Consider the following 17765-nt stretch of genomic DNA (forward strand, 5'->3'; position numbering starts at 1 on the left):
CCCTTTAACTTTTCAAAATAAAGTCCATTTTTTTAAACTTGAAAATAATTCCAAAATTTTCTGAAATAGAAGAAAAAGCACCAGTATTTGAGTATTTGACCGCCCTGTCCCCTCCTCTCCAGCCGTCCTCATCACGTCCATGCTGAAGGACCTGAACGCTCAGGAGAGGGACACCATCACCTTCGAGGTCACCGTAAACTACGAAGGAATCACCTACAAATGGCTGAAGAATGGCGTGGAGGTCAAGTCATCGGACAGGTGTCAGGTCCGCAGCAAGCAGCTCACGCACTCCCTCACCATCCGGAACGTTCACTTTGGAGACGGAGGAGAGTACCAGTTTGTGGCCGGATCCGCCGCCACTGCCGCCAACCTTTTTGTGGAAGGTAATGTGATGATTTACGTCTTTGGGGTTTGGGGAAAAATGAGATAATTTTGAAATTTAAGATATAAGTGATGGAAGTGTGTTTCCTCCAGTAAGGTTACACTATAAATTTAATTTAAACATACAGATTATTTCCCTCCTTTTTCATGTGGGACTTTTTTCTGGACTTTAGTGATAGATTTAGAACATTTAGCAGATTATGATTTGGCCTACACTACACCGCATTTTTCTTTTTTATTTGAGAAGGTTCTTATGCTAGATCAACTGTAATAAATGCTTCCATTACATCTTTTTTTAATGTAACAACAAACACGAAGCCTCCTCCCACCTCTATCCTCTAGAACAAACGAGTCATTCATCTTTGTATATAGGACAGTTAAAAAGAGCACGGTTCTACGAGACCAGGGCTGCCCAAACTAGGGCTGGGGAGTCAAATGAGGCCCTTGGTCCATGTTTAATTACTCTGCAGCAGATTCTAAAAATATAATGGAACCTGACCCAAATTAGCTCCTGAAGCTTGTGCTGGACTGTACTGTACTCATAGATGTTGCTGCTGTATTCATTCTGTAGGAAACATTTGGACTTGGAGAATTCTTTGGATTCTTTATAACTAAATTAAGACAACAGTGTAATGGCAGACATGTTGACAGCTATACTAATACTCGTACATGGATCCATAACACCCTGATGAATAAAGACGGATGGTTTACAGCAGCACGAATGGCGCCCATTTTCTCCTCTGCCTGTTTCAGTCTCAAGCTCTGACTTCTAAATCATATTGGTCCAATCATCTTCATCACCGTCACTCCTGTAAAGCCTGTCAGCTTCATCCAGTTTCGTGTTTTGTCTGAATGTGGAGATGAGCCGTCAGCGTCTCCTCTGCTGCACGGAGGGCCGTTCTCCAACCAGGGTCTTCCTGTAGTTGGCCACTCCAAATGGCTAATTGTCTTTCCAGCCATAAATGTAAAGCTGTGATGTTTTTTCTTTCCTTGAAGCCTATCCAGTCATGAAGCATATCTTAACATACAATAGATTGTTTTTGCTAACTTTGACACTCTAAAGGGGGAAATATCCAAGCAGCTCCTTTATCCTGACATCTGTTGCCGTAAGATGATCCTCAGAGGGAAAGTTCTCTCACTGAGGCATGTGGCCCTCAGTGAGGAAAGGTTGGACACCTCTGCATTAGTCCATGCCTGTTAATCTTTAGTAAATGCGCATACCATCACCAGCCTCTTTTTTAGCTTTTATACCTTATTTTCCATTAGGTGCGCCTGTTCGCCTGCACATTAAGGCAGATACCTAATCACATAAATGTCTCAGCTCAGATCTCATCAAGCCTGAGCTTATAACCATTCCAGCCAGTTTCACCATTCAACCACAGATCAGTATCCACCCTGATCAGATAAACTCAGATATCTGGGTGTCATGATTGATGACCAGCTAACATTCAAGGTTCATGTGGCCCCCATTGCTCAGTCATGTGGATTTACCCTTTATAACAGTGATCATCAACTAGCAGTCCAGGGGCCACATCAGGCCCCCTTCATCTTCCAGTCTGGCCCCCAGAACTTAAGAAAATGTGTAGAGAAAAATATTTTGTAGGATTTCAGGTGTTGTCTTGTATAAACTCCCTAAAGCCATAAACGATTGAAACTGAAACATTTTAATACGGATTGACCTCATGTTTCATCAATTTTTCAGACACCAGCGGTCAGCCATTACTAGCAAATATAATGCACGTTGAATTTATCAGTCCACTCTTGATTAAAGCTGCTTTTTTCTGCGTCAGCTTTCAGCTTCAGGCATTCTGAGAGTGCAGTTTAGCATATTAGCATCAAACCCAGTGATGGACAACATGGCAGCCACAGAAATATTCCTCTAAATGTCTCATTACCCCCTCGTGTCTTGCTGCAGTATAGGAACTGATCTCACTGTTACAAGCAAAAAGTTCTGCACATTCAAAAGAAAGTAAAAGTATTAAACAAAAAAATGTTAATCAGACAATTAAAAAAATGTTGATTTTACAGTTCTGAACCCCAAAGTGCCTCTCAAGGATAACACTAGCCCTGTACAAATACATTTGATGACCTCTGTTCTATAGAGGATCAGACCCTCATATCATGCCTTGACTACTGCAGCTACACTTTCAGACCTCTGCAGATGATCCAGAACGCAGCAGCACATCTGGTCTTCAACCAACCCTGGACAGCTCACGTCTCTGCTCTGTTCATCTCTGTACACTGGCTTCATCAGATTCAAAACTCTAATCGTTGCTTACAAAGCAGTAACTAAAACTGCTCCTGTTTACCTGGAATCCTTCATCCAGGCCTATGCTCAGCCAGCGAAAGGCACCTGGTACTTCCGCTACATCAGCACCCTAGATCTTGAGCCTGACTCTCCTCTGTTTCCTCCTCTGTTTGAAGAATAAGTCTCCCAACTACTGTTGGCTTGCTCTCAATTTTGAGCCCAGCTCTTTGTGAGCGACTCAGCCTTTGGTACTTTGGTGAAATATATGTTGGTGAAGAAATGACAATGATGATGATGATGTCTAGATTACTATGAAAAATAAAAAAACAAAACAAAACAACAGCAACAACAAAACAATGATGTAGCATTCAATGAGGCAATCACATGGCAGCACATCATTTAGACATGAGGACGATTTTCTGACGTTTAAACTAAATCAGAGAAGACAAGAACTGGTTTAAGTGGCACTTAAGTGCCAGAAGACTGAGTTAGAAGAAATCACGTCTCTTAGTCTGGAAAATCAAAACTAGATTTGTTGTTTTCTTTAATAAATTAATGTTCATATTGGCATTTGGACCATGGCAGCAACATGTTGGTTCCACTCTAAAGTTTTATACCAGTTTGAATCCCATAGTTCTCTGGATTAACCCCTGAACATGTCTCTTTCTCTTTGTTTTCAGCTCGTTTGATCGAGTTCACAAAGAAAATTAAGGACATAAAAATTACAGAAAAGAAGAAGGCGATCTTTGAGTGTGAAGTTTCTGAGCCCAACATTCAGGTGATGTGGATGAAGGACGGACAGGAGCTCGACATGACACAGGAAAGGTGTGTGACTTTTTACTGACCCTTCTTTCCATCTCACATCCACATAAATATTATCAAAGGTCTGATATTAATCTTTAACACTACATTCAAACATTTTACCTGTGGGGTGTGCAGATACACGGTGACAGCAGAGAAGTACGTCCACCGTCTGATGATCCAGACTGTCCGGATGTCTGACGCTGGAGAATATTCTGTGGTTGCTGGATCAAGCATCTCTAAGGCCCAGCTCATCGTGGAGGGTCGGGACATTCGGATCTCTGAACCTGCAGAGCGGGAAATCACTGTAAGACAATGTGTAAACCTGAGATCATGTCTGAGGATCAAATACTTCTGCATCAAATTTACTCATAGCTGACCTGTACCTTTTAAATTATGTTTTTAAAGTGTAAGGCGGAAGGTTTATGTAGAAGGTTCGTGCTGCAAAATGGATTTTACTCAAGTTCTTAAGTTGCCAGTTAAATTACTGACAGATCTCAGTATTTAATAAAAACATCTCTTTAACAAAAAGAACAAAGGCTTGCTTTTCACGACCCCTGATTACCTTTAAATTAGGAAGATATCTATGAACATTTGTGTTAGAACTGTTGATTTAACATTAAACATTTTCAGTACCAAATATTTTTATTTCATCACATCCTCAGATCACTCCAAAGCACCAATATGGACTTTTTCTGCAACCCTTTATAATAATGACCAACATCTTTTTCCTGTTTTCCCATTTTAGATTTTTTTTAAATTATTTACACACATGAGGACTTCAACAGATATTTCTGCTCTTTATCAGCCCTTCATACTACTACTTCATGCTGTCCTGTTTGAACCACGTTAAGTTTGGACAGCTTTTATTTTCATCATAAATCCGATGTGAGACGGCGAAATAAAATCAAAGGAGACATGCAGCAGCGGACCTTTCCCCCTCTGTTTATCTGGAGTCTGCTGCAGACATCACTCGTGCTACCTCAGCCATAACCAGCTATCAGATCAGATCAGATCAGATCAGATCAGATCAGATTAGATTAGATTAGATTAGATTAGATTAGATCATATTAGATCATATTAGATAAGATTAGATTAGATCATATTAGATCATATTAGATAAGATTAGATTAGATCATATTAGATCATATTAGATAAGATTAGATAAATTTAGATTAGATCAGATCAGATTAGATTAGATTAGATCATATTAGATCATATTAGATAAGATTAGATTAGATCATATTAGATCATATTAGATAAGATTAGATAAATTTAGATCATATTAGATTAGATTAGATTAGATTAGATCATATTAGATTAGATTAGATAAATTTAGATTAGATCAGATCAGATTAGATTAGATTAGATCATATTAGATTAGATTAGATAAATTTAGATTAGATCAGATCAGATTAGATTAGATTAGATCATATTAGATTAGATTAGATCAGATCAGATTAGATCAGATCAGATATGATTAGATCAGATCAGATTAGATCAGATCAGATTAGATCAGATCAGATATGATTAGATCAGATCAGATTAGATCTGATCAGATTAGATCAGATATGATCAGATCAGATATGATTAGATCAGATCAGATCAGATATGATTAGATCTGATCAGATCAGATCAGATTAGATTAGATAGATACTTCATTGATTAGTTTGCAGTAATGTCTGTCTGAAATATGTCCACACAGCCGAGAGAGGAGAGGAAATCCTCTTTCCCTCAAAAACTGAGAACTGAAAAGTCGCAAAACTTTAATCCACTGCCGCTGGTTAGCTAGCTTGCAGCTAGCTTGTTGAGGACGCTTCCTGGGGCAGAAACTGTCAACAGGCATGCAGGGGGAATTTCAAAATACTAGTGCATCTCAAAAAATTAGAATGTCATGAAAAAAGTTCACTATTTTTTGTCACTTGTTTCTGAAAGTGAAAACCATATATTATATAGACTTGTTACACATAAAGTGTCCACAGTCAAAGCAACCTGGGCTTCCATTACACCTGAGCAGTGCCACAGGCTGATCGCCTCCATGCCATGCCGCATTGATGCAGTAATTCACGTAAAAGGCATAGAAATGAACATACTTTTCAGAAGCCTGACGTTTCTGTTTAAAATATCCTTTTTTATTGATCTTATGGAATATTCTAATTTTTTGAGACTGAATTTTGGGTTTTCTTATCTGTAAGCCATAATCATCAACATTTCAAGAAATAAAGGCTTGAAATATTTCACTCTGTGTGTAATGAGTCTATATAATATATGGATTTCACTTTCAGAAACAAGTGACAAAAAATATTAAACCTTTTCATGATATTTTAATTTTTTTGAGATGCACTAGTAGAAGCATAGCTTGAAGCATTGATTTAGGTCGATGTTTTGACTTTCCATCGATCTGATTGGATTGTTAATTAAACAATCAACGTATCGATATACGCCTATCAATCGTAACACCTCTAGTATTCAGTCAGCATTAAACCGACTTCTACGCTTTTCTCCTGCAGGTCCTTGAGCGCCACAGAGCGACCTTTGAGTTTGAGGTGAACGAAGATGATGTGGAGGGCCGCTGGCTCAGAAACGGCGTGGAGATCCAGTTCGAGGTAGAGGAGAGGTTTAACTATGTGGCCATTAGGAAGCTGCACCGCCTCACCATCTCTGAGACGTACAGGAGCGATGCCGGCGAGTACACCTTCATCGCCGGGAAGAACAGGAGCACCATGCATCTCCGAGTCAATCGTGAGTCCAGCAGGAGGACCAATAAAACAGAGGGGCTGATGGGGAAAAAAAGGAGGGATAACAATTAAATATGATACCAAATAAAGAAGCTTAATGTTGTACTGAATTAGAGACCACACTATCCTGTTTATTCAGACAAACTGACAATCTTTTTATGCAAAGTTGTGTTATCATACAGAGCCATGAAAAAGTATTTGCCCCCTTTCTGATTCCTGAGTTTTTTTTTTTTGCATATTTGTCACACTTAAATGTTTTAGATCATCAAACCAATTTTTATATCTCACAAAGACAACCCAAGTAAATGCAAAATGCAGTTTCGGAATGATTATTTAATGTTTTGGGGGTGGGGGTGGGGGTTTCAAACCTATCTGGCCCTATCTGAAAAAGTAATCGCCCCCCCTTGTTAAATCATGAGTTAACTGTGATTAATCACAGTTTTTGGAAAGCTGAGTTCAGTTTCTCTGGCCACACCCAGGCCTGATTACCTCCAGATTAGCTGAATGTAGAAATCCCTTAAATAGAAGCTGTCAGACAAAGTGAAGTAGGCTACAAGACCTCAGAGAGAAACGCATCAGGCCACCATCCAAAGACATTAAAGAGCAAATGAGAAACAAAGTGACTGAAATCTATCAGTCTGGAAAAGGTTACAGAGACATTTCTAAGGCTTTGGGACTCCAGAGAACCACGGTCAGAGCCATTATCCACAAATGGAGAAAACTGGGAACAGTGATGAACCTTCCCAGGAGTGGTCGGCCAACCAACATGACTCCAAAAGGCAACGACAACTCATCCAGGAGGGCCCAGAAGAACCCAGAACCACATCCAAAGACCAGCAGGCCTCACTGGCCTCAGTTAAGGTCAGAGTTCATGACTCAGCCATCAGAAAGAGACTGGGCAACAATGGCATCATGGGAGAGTTCCAAGGCCAAAACCACTGCTGACAAAAAAGAACACAAAGGCTCGTCTCACACTTGACTGAAAACATCCTGATGATCCCCAAGACTTCTGGGAAATATTCTATGAACTGCCCAGACAAAAGTAGAACTTTCTGGAAGGTGTGCGTCCCGTTACATCTGGAGTCAAACTAACACAGCATTTGATCAAAAGAACATCATGCCAACAGTCAAACATGGTGGTGGCAGTGTGATGGTCTGGACCAGGACCTGGAACACTTGCTGTGATTGATGGAACCATGAATTCTGCTGTCTACCAGAAAATCCTGAAGACCAACGTCCAACCATCAGTTCATGACCTCAAGCTCAAGCACTCTTGGGTTATGGAGCAGGACAACGACCTGAAACACACCAGCAAGTCCACCTCTGAATGGCTCAAAATAAATAAAATTAAAATAAAGTTATTACAAATGCTTGATTTCAGTTATTGCTGCCAAGGGTGGAAAAACCAGTTATTAGGTTCAGGGGCGATTACTTTTTCACACAGGGACAGAGAGGTTTGGATTTTCTCCCCCTTAAAGAAATAAGTTATCATTTAGAAACTGTATTTTCTATTTACTTGGGTTGTCTTTGTGAAATATAGAAATTAGTTTATTTAAGTGTGATAAATATGCAAAAAACTCAGGAAGCAGAAAGGGGGGAAATACTTTTTCACGGCACTGTATAACCTCAGATATAGATCAGTTGTCAGTTGTTGACAGGATTACATATGATGGCCCACAGGAACAAATCAGGGCCGCTCCCTGCTCTAGGCCCTGGTATTATGCTAATTCCCTTTGGTTTTTTAAATGTGCAGCTTTACTTTTCAGTGGTAGTTATTATTATTATTATTGGAGGACTATCTCAAATATTAGAATAGACAGACAGGATTTAATTTTCTAAAAGTAAAATGAAATACATTTCAATGCTGACCAACCTTTGACTTAAATTTCAGTTGATTTTTGGATTTGTAAAATATTTTTTAAATGTTCTTTATCTTATTTATCATTTGAAAATGCAAATATCAGCTGTTACTGATATACTAGTATTCAGATAGTAAAGAACATTTGGTCTAACAATATTCAAAAGGTGATTAATTTTCTTAAATAATGCATCATAATTCTAATTTCGTGATGTGGGGGTCAGGGGGTCTGTTCTGACTGAAACTAACAAATCATGTTACTGATGAGCTTTGGATGCATTTGAATGCACAGTTTGTAAGATTTTCCCACCGGATCTGGACCAAAACAAAAACACAACGATGAGTATAGACCAGCACTGCTGTTTACTTCTAGTCTGGAGTTGAGGGCTCTGTTCTGTTAAAACAGCCCCTCATAAGGGGTACTTCAGGGTTCCTGCAGATCTTTGAAAAGTCTTAAAAGAAACCCTCAAACCAGTTCATCTTCTTGGAAAGATATTTGTATCTCTCATGCATATTGGACTGAAAAGCTCACTAGATATCCTAGATGTCTGCATTTTGAGACTCTTTGAGTTTAAAAATTCACCAGGAAAACCACTTATTTTATACATGTTCCAGTTTGTGTTACAACTCTCAGTATTCAAGTTGCCCACTAAAAATGCGTACAGGACCCCTTATCTTGACAGGTGCTCCGTGACAACAAAAAAAATGTAATTCTTCTTTTAGATAATGAAACTGTTTAGCATGAGGTTAGCACGCCTGAAAATATGTTATGAATAGGTGTCATATTATGATATTGTCAAATTTGGGCATTATTGATCCAGAAATGTCTTTTTCCTGTAGACATTTCAAACAGATCATTACATGTGACAATTCAGTCCTGGTCCTTTGTACCAGGACATCTCAGAAGTGGTTTTAATTTTTCTCAGTTCAGGTCTTCAAAGGGTCTTGGAAAGTCTTTATTTTGATTGAAAAAAGTTTAGGAGCACTGGTATTTACTAAACTGATGTTTTGTTTTGATTCATAAACTTCTCATAATGAGGGAGAAATGTACTGAAAAAGGCACTTCCTGCTCACACTGGCAGCGGTCCCAGAATGCACGTGTGTGCTGGAATCAACACTAGAGCGCATCCTGCCGTTTTTATTGATCAGTCTTCAGTTCAAAACAAGAAAGAGTTTTGAGAAAGAGGGCACAGAGGTGGGTTTAGCTGAACAGAGCAGGCCTCAGAAGTGTGGGTTTCCATGAAACAGAGGTTGGTTCGGGCCGTTGAACCAGTGGGAGGGTCCATAAAAAGGCACGCCTGTTACAATCATAATAATTAAGAATTTCTCTCTCTTTGAAAACTTTACGAAACTTTTCAGACCCCTTTTCAAAAACACTGAAATTGTCACTTTTTAAATGAATATAGAGATTTTGGAGAAAAAAATCTACTTACTGTTATTGAAATGTGTTTAATAAATGTTGACTGTTATGTTTGCATTTGTCCAACCACACATTGAGAAAATACTAAAATACTTCCCGTCTCCTCTCCTCTCTCCAGTCCCTGAGCCTCCTCAGATTCTCCGCCACATGGAACCTCAGTCAGTGGAGGCGGGTAAACCCGCCCGCTTCTCTGTACAGGTGAGTGGCGTTCCCCAGCCACAGGTCTTCTGGTATAAAAACTCCCAGGCTCTCTCCCCGGGCTTCAAGTGCAAATTCCTCCACGACGGAAACGAGCACTCGCTGCTGCTTATCGAAGTCTTCCCCGAGGACGCCGCCGTCTACAACTGTGAGGCCAAGAACGACTACGGCACCGCCACGAGCACCGCCACGCTGAATGTGGAAGGTAAGACAGAAGGAAGAAACGGGAAGAGAAGGAAGTTTTAAATCTACACACAGGACTTGTGTTGATCCATGTCTCTATGTTTTAGTGTCAGAAGTGGTGTCACCAGATTCGGCTGCCACCGTCGCTCCTCCTGTCGTCATCTCACCGATCACCAGCACCTCTGCCCACGAGGGAGAACCGGCTCGCTTCCAATGCAGAGTCCGTGGAGACGGTAGGGAAACAGGCTAATGACAACAGTATGTGGTGATACAGCTTTAAAACAGTGTAAATATGTGAGGGTATTTATGCATCATGAAGTAGAACATGGAGCTCTGAGGGGACTGACTCACTGTAAGAACAGCCTCAAGTGGACACCAGAGGAACTGCAGCTTTTGCTACTTTCGTGTTACCTTCATTTAACCCTCAGGTGTTCTCTACCTGCTCAAACACTTGGCAGACAACATCTCTGATCTTTGAGTGTCTAAAAGCCAACCACTGAGGTGTAATGTTCCTGTTTTTCTCTATCCAGACGTGAAGATCAGCTGGTTCCACCGAGAGAAGGAGATCAAGCAGTCTGACTTCTTCAGGATGTCTCAGTTTGACAACAGCTGCCAGCTGGAGATCTCCAGAGTCTACCCGGAGGACGAGGGCGAGTACACCTGTGTCGCCATGAACAGCGCCGGCACCACTTCCTGCTCAGCCACTCTCACACTGGACGGTACGTTTGTTTCTGGAAATGAAAGAAAATCTGTTAGAATGTTGAATTAAAGAAGATGACAGCAGCCATGAACAGTTCAACATGGTAGTCCATTCTTCTAATTTCACTGCAGCTTTTGGTCGAATCAACACAAAAAATAGAGCAGATCAGTGTAAAATAAGCAGATTGACCGATTGCTTGGCTGAGTAATTTTCAGTTAACCTTATACAAACCACGGCTGCTGTCAGCTTCCAACATGTGAAATATCAGAATGGTGAACAATGAGGGGAAACCTGAAAACACAGTAAATACAGAGTCTTCCATTATGTAGGGAAATGTTATCTCTGCTCACGTATTTTACAGTAATGTTCAGCCTTTTTCTCTTATATTTAACCACTATATTGTTTTCAGGTATTTTGTACATATTCTAACTTCATGAAGATAGTTGTAGACATTTAAATCCATTTTTATTTTTCATTTTCTTTAATGATAGTAGACGTGTAAAAAAAAAAAAAACAGATATTGGATACAATAATGCAGAAGCATCATAAATGCATTATCATTTTTAAATACATGTAAGTGGTTTAACAATCCAACATCCTAAAAAGATCAGGTTCTTTATAAAATCATGCCTTCTTTCCACATTTTCAGAGTTTTTGGCTCCCTCCAGAATTAACTGTTGTCAAACCAGTTGTTGAAACTCTAAATAAATGCTAGCTGATATTAGAGACACATGTTTTATCTTTGAGGAGAAATAGCTGTGGCAATCACTGCAGATCACATTTTAACCAATCTTCTGTCAGGTCCAAAACACTAATCCATAATGGGTAGTCTGTTCGGCGTTCCCATAAAGCATGGATACAAGTGCCACTTTCTGTTTTGCGCTTCCAACACAAACTGTCTTTGGTTATTCCCTAGCTATTAGTGGTGTAGTGATATCTGCTGAGCATTTTATATTGAGTAAATTTCCTCTGGCTTCTATGATAAATTTGCCATTTTTGGAGAAAATCAGATTTATTAGTTTTGAACTCAGAAACAATCACCAGTAGTTCTTCTCCACCTGCATTTCTCACCTGAGTCGTGCTACACTCAGTGCAATTCTGATTTACACCTCTCAGTGATTGGATTCCAGATCAGGCCTCCAGGCCTCCAGGCCTCACTCTCACTGGCTAGAACAATAGCCAATGAGAGCCAAGCAAATCAGGAAGCACCACCAACCAGTAATAGCATACCTTACAGCTCACAAACAAGCTCCTTACCATGATCACATCCTGTCAGCAGTCTAATACTTCCTCTTCCCTTCGATCTGGTGTCAGTATTCTGTGTGATTGGGGATGGGTTGAAATGCGTGATGAGTTGAATCCAGAGAAGGTATTTTCCATAATTGGGCTTCAGTTCAGAAAACAGGATGAAAAATATTCCTGCTCCTTACAGAGTGGATGTCACCAGTCACTCCTGCAGACACCCTAAACAAACTTTTTAGCCATGATGAAGGAACCAAAGTAATATCACAGTTTTATCAACATGCACAGAAAAGACTCGGCCTAGGGAGGACATTTGTTTAACAGGAAGTAGCTCTGCCTTATTGGGTGCTTTAAGAGAGGGGCTCTCTGATTGGTGGTTAATGGACCTATAAGTGGTCAGTGTTTTGATTTAGTTTTTCCTTCATTGGTCTCCTGTCTAAATTTTACGTGTTCTGTTTGAAACCAGAACTGAAACTTTAAAACACATCCCATCACATGTGTGGTTAAAGGATAATGACAATAATTGTTCTGTGTGGATAATAATTCCCTCTGTTTGAGCTTTTGACACCAATGCATCCTCATGCAATGCTCTTTTCACAGAGATGTTTTCATGCATGTTTTTTACCTCTTTGTTTTCATTTTAGCCAGCGATTTTGGGGAAAATTTGCTTTTACAAAACTTCAACATGACTTTTGATTTGACATCCCAGTGATGATCAGTTCAGTGATTCTGACAAAAAAATGCTTCATTTTTGTTGAATTACAGCATTTATATGATTTTCTAAGCAGCCACCAGCTAATCAAGTCTAAAGAAGAAAATAAAGGCTTGGCAGTAAAACTCCAACGTGGCTGTTTCAGGTGTTTAAACCAACTACTAAAGTTGTAAAAGTTTATTTGCTTCAGATTTAAGAAAGAGTTTGAGGTTCTTATAAGATCAGACTGATTTACGAATCACCCAAACTGCTCTGACTGGGATGAGTAAAATCAAATAAAAAGCCACACAAAGTCATGAAAATGCTTCTTTCAGGACAAACACAAACCGTGGACAGTTGTGCCGAGTCTCAGTGGCACGTCTCCACCAGCATCACCAGCATAAAGAAACCCTCCATCGGCCAAAAGCCGGTATTCATCCAGCCAATCACGAGCTGCACCGTACCACACGGGGAGGTGGCTCGCTTTCAGGCGTGTGTGTCCGGCATGCCCAAACCAGAGATCAGCTGGTTCCACAACCGCCAGCCAGTCCGGCCCACCAAGAACGTGGTGTTTCACTTTGACGAGGTGTCCAACACCGCCATGCTTATCATCGTTGACGCTTTCTCTGAGCATGCGGGGCAGTACACCTGCAGGGCGGTGAATAACGCAGGAGAGGCGGCATGTTCTGCCACTCTGACTGTAACCAAAGAAGAAGAAGGTAACGTCTGGATCCCTGGACTGCAGCCAGACTCCCTCTGAAACCTCCCTGAAATAAACCCTGTGTCCTCCTGTGAGATTAATTCACCCTCTCTGACCCTCATCACTATCGTCTCAGTCCAAAACACGTCACAGGATGTCCCAGCACTCCTGTTCAATAAATAATACATTCATTAAAGTGAGCTCTATACGTGTGTCGAGCCTGTATGCCACCAGAGAAAGCCCCATCATAATTAGAATTAGATTTCTCTGGCAACATCAGAAAAAGTTGGTTAACAACACAAGAGAAAAACCATAGAACATGCCACAAAGACCTAAATAATAATCAAATATTAAACAGTAATTCTAACCATTTATGTAAATGGTTTCATCCATAAAAAAACTTTAATCTGAAATTTTTAAATAACCTGACGTGTGCAAAGATTGAGCGTTAAGATAAAAGTTTAAGAAACAACAAAACTGATAAATCAAACTAACAGTAATTTATTTAAGAAAAGACTATTAAAATTAGTGATGCACGACAAGTAATTTTTTTAACCGATACAGATAGCTGATAATTTCCTACTCCTGATGGCTGATAACTGATAAAAACTGATGACAGATCAATTCTGACTTTACGGCTGTTATTTTTGTTATTTTTTTAGTTCAACATTTGTGTACCAAGTACAACATACACAACCAGATTTTCCCCTTTTCCCTTAAAATAAATTTAAGTATTTTTACAAGTGGACAAATCTGACATTTCAATCAACTAAACAAGGATTCAGCTGACTCATGTCAAATCAGACATGAAACTAGATGGTAACAGGCTGTCATGATTAACAAATGGTGATGTTTGGGGGTCCCTTTTTTGTGTTTGCTGCATAAGTCAGAATTAAAGAGAGCTGATGTTTTACACAAAGAATAAAATATGCTCTGTCATAAGGCATATCAGAGATAGTTTAAGAATGTTAAGTCCACCGTGGTCTGTGGCTAAACTTCTTTCCTAACGTCGATCAGACTGATAAACCACATCAACCAGAGAAGGCAGAGATACGTGTGTGAGAGTAGCGGTGGATCAGGAGACTGTCAGACTGATTTTGTTGTTATAGCGTTGACTTTTGGCTCTGACAAACTTTCTGCAGTTTCCAGTGCCTGCTCAATCAGCATCCTGCGTTGTTTTAGCCTTTGGCTTGGTCCTAATGCCCACGGCTAATGCTAGTTTTAACGTTGTTAGGAGGAAGACTTGTAAGTGACTTTTAAGATCCGTTGTGTTAAAACTCGAGGACTGTTTTCCACTCTTCGGGATCTTTGCTGGGCAAATTTTGCAAACATTGTCGTGTTATCCTCCCCGTAAATACTGAATAACTCCACCAGTCCCACTGTGTTGCTAACCTTTGTTAGCCTCTTAGCACTGAGATTGCTTCCTCTTCTTCTCTGGTGGTTAACAGGGGGTCTCATATATGTAAATATGTAAAATATATGCAATATCGCCTGATAATTTATCGGCACCAATGATTATCGTGCATCTCCAATTAAATATTAGTGATAAACCAGTGATGAGTGAAATATCAGAAAGATAAAACAAAAATGGCACCAATCCATGAACTGAGCAGTAAATCTTCCATAACCTGCTGTTATTTGAGAAATATTTAGATAGGTAAATAAGGGTTCATCTGCATAAAGGTGCTGCATAAAAGATGGAAGTTCATCACCAGGGAGCAAGTTTTTGAATGTGCTACCTTTTGCTGCTTATAACTTATGCCAAAGTTGGATTTCATGATCTTTTGGTCTGTGATGATGGTCTCTGTGCCAGATTCAGTGACCATGGAGCCAGAAATTTGTACCATGACTAGACCGACAGATAAAACAAACTACATGGTTGTAGTTGACCAGTCATCACCGACATGCTATGAGCAGGGATGCGTGTAGTTTTCTGGCTAAATGTTTATTTTTGGATATCAAAATAGCTGGTGCAAGTTTCACGAGGGCAGCTAATCTAATTATTACGCATCTTTTTCTAAATACAGACCTCAAGTCACGGTCAAATGCTCTTTTAAAACTGTAATAAAGTGTTTTTACACCAGCTCTCTGCTGGACCTGTGAGGCTTAGTGGTTATCTTCTCATAAACGGCTTGGTATGGCAGTATTTCCAACAAGAAAGGGAAAGAAAGTATAATGTGTGCTGTTTAGGGTTACAGTCATGTATAACCACTCAGCCAAAAGAGAGTGATCACATTAAGCACGTTATTAATCTGCAACGAGGAACAAAAGCTGGTGGAGCTAGCTGCTAACTTTAGCCACATTCTACTCAGCATCCCAGCCTCACATCATAAACCCACTGATATGACTCTGTGAAGAACTTGACCGTTTTCTACTCCACTAGAGGGCACTCAGAATCTGTTGAATTGTTGTTAATTCAACAAAATAAATTAGATGGAAACATAAGATTATATTTAAGTATTTACCAAGGTTAGAAAGGTTAAAGTACGATCCAGCAGTCGGAACTAATTAACCCTTAAAACAAAATTTAAAAGCTTAATGACACTAAAATTTAAAGAAAAATCAGAAACTATTATAGTTTTGGTCCCTACATTATTTGTAATTAACAGCCAAAATCTTAGAGTATGCCAATACAAAATCCCGATTGTTTTGTGCTTATTCCTGTTGAAATGTAAACAGTGCAACCATGCATCTCCACCTAAAGCTTAGTCTCTTGTTTTCTTGAAAGTTACACTGAAAATTATGATGAGGATATCTGTCAGACCTCCTCTGATGTGACTAATCTCCCTCTTCAAGAACGTCGAACCACTTTGTTCATGAATGCAGCACTTTGTTTGAATCCTGAGGTTTTCTTCACTTCTTTGTTGCCACCTTCCTCATCCTCACCTGCACAGGATCACACTCATTTCTCTGCCCTCCTTCATCTTCTCGTCCTCTCCTTCCTCTCCTCTCCTGTATAGGGAAACTGCACATCGCATGAACCTTACGTCTTCTTTTGCTTCCTCTGAGTTTGTCACCTTTTTTCTTACAGATGAATGTTTGCATTATTGTGTTTCTCACCTCAAAGTCCAGGTTGTTAGAACAGAGGGTCTTTGGCAGAGAATTGGGACTCAGATATATTTACCGTATGCAGTTAGATCCTTTAGAGATGGTCAATATGATGTTTTAGGGGTGTCCCCTGATTGTTTTATGTCTTTTTATGGCAGAGGGAGTCTCTTGGTGCTTCAGCCTGTTCACAGGTGCTCACAATAATGTGCAAAGGGTGTTTCAATAGATCTATCACACAGGCGAATCCAAAGAAAAAACTGAAGCACAAGAGTCACTTTTTGCCATTTAGTAAGGTGCAGAGGAGGGTTAGGGTTAGGCTTTTTGACTATCTGGGGATAATCTCTTTGTAGTTTCATGTTCTGAGGTTTTATCAAAAGAAAAAGGAGGATATTATTTTATTCTTTCCTCACTTCATGAACAAGCTTAAAGAAACCAAACTGTAGAGGGTAAATAAACTTGAGTCCCATAAAGCCAAAGACAGAGGTTGAAATCCAGTTCTGTGGTCTTTATTCTCATTAATATCCTGTCTTTCCTTCACAGTGATCCGTGTGATGGAACACATTGAAACCAAGATTGAGCAAGAGGTCAAAGGTAGGTTCACGTCAGATTCCTGCTCATCTTTTTATCAAAACCATCAGAAAACAGCACACACATTAGGAGCAAACACGGTTAAAAGGGACAGTTAAACTGGATGTGCGCTTGACTTTGGTTTTGACTATAATAGTAGTCTATCTCCAGGTAACTGTGATCCAAGCTTTGTCTCCGTGAAGATGGTTTTAACGTGGAGAAGTGGTTGAGAATGTGGACATAAAACAGAGATGTTGGGTGCATGTGTTGTGGATTTTTGGACTACAGTTGGCCTGTGTTTACAGACTACTTTTACAGTAAATATAACATTTGGTTGAACTGTCCCTTTTCAATAATCTATGAAATCTCACAGTTGCATGTAATCTTAATGTGTTTTTATGTATCTTGTTGGTAAATTCTTGTTGTCTACTTGTTTCTACCTGCTCTTATTCTGTTGATAATTCATGGTTTTCCCAGGCGAGCACTGGTAGAACTTGCTTGTACCAGTTTTTGACACTTGCATCCAAAAGTCGTTTAATTTTTGGCATGAAGGTTCCTCTGATCTTTTCCAAGAAAAGGCTCAGGATATGTATCTTTTAAAGTCTCCAGACTTGAAATGCCCTTTAAAAGATATGGAGGTTTACTGCATCGGGAACTGATACCTTCCTCCTGCAAAATATTTCTTAGCCTGGCTTGCAGATAGTTGGGATGTGATTCCTGTGGTTTGCCTTTTAAATAACACCAGTAAACTATATTAGTTCGAATAAACGCCTTCTCACCCAATTTACAGCTTGATTTGTTTAACTTTTGGACTTTAGATATGTATGGGGAGCTTTGTTTCTCACTTATTTTATGCATTATTTGTTTGTAAGTTTAAGGATTAGAAAGGGCGTTTATTCTCCTGTCTGCAAGTCAGGTAAGGAATATTTTAGAATGAAGTCAAAGCAATCTTCATAAAGTAAAATAATCGAATGTTAGCAGCCCATCTTG

The 17765-nt window shown here is 39.7% G+C and overlaps 1 protein-coding gene across 6 annotated transcripts in view; it reads left to right on the forward strand.

The window, feature by feature from the left end:
- ttn.2 (titin, tandem duplicate 2) overlaps nucleotides 1-17765 on the forward strand; it is a 268791-nt gene that overhangs the window by 44351 nt on the left and 206675 nt on the right. For all 6 annotated transcript variants that reach the window (XM_041807290.1, XM_041807295.1, XM_041807291.1 and 3 more), the window contains exons 30-37: nucleotides 123-383; nucleotides 3310-3454; nucleotides 3569-3737; nucleotides 5941-6172; nucleotides 9565-9849; nucleotides 9935-10060; nucleotides 10358-10546; nucleotides 16749-16799. In XM_041807290.1, coding sequence (XP_041663224.1) covers nucleotides 123-383; nucleotides 3310-3454; nucleotides 3569-3737; nucleotides 5941-6172; nucleotides 9565-9849; nucleotides 9935-10060; nucleotides 10358-10546; nucleotides 16749-16799 — 1458 coding nt within the window. The remainder of the gene's footprint in view (nucleotides 1-122; nucleotides 384-3309; nucleotides 3455-3568; nucleotides 3738-5940; nucleotides 6173-9564; nucleotides 9850-9934; nucleotides 10061-10357; nucleotides 10547-16748; nucleotides 16800-17765) is intronic.

Source organism: Cheilinus undulatus, linkage group 15 (genome assembly GCF_018320785.1).
Source record: "Cheilinus undulatus linkage group 15, ASM1832078v1, whole genome shotgun sequence".
Classification (NCBI taxonomy): Eukaryota; Metazoa; Chordata; class Actinopteri; order Labriformes; family Labridae; genus Cheilinus; species Cheilinus undulatus.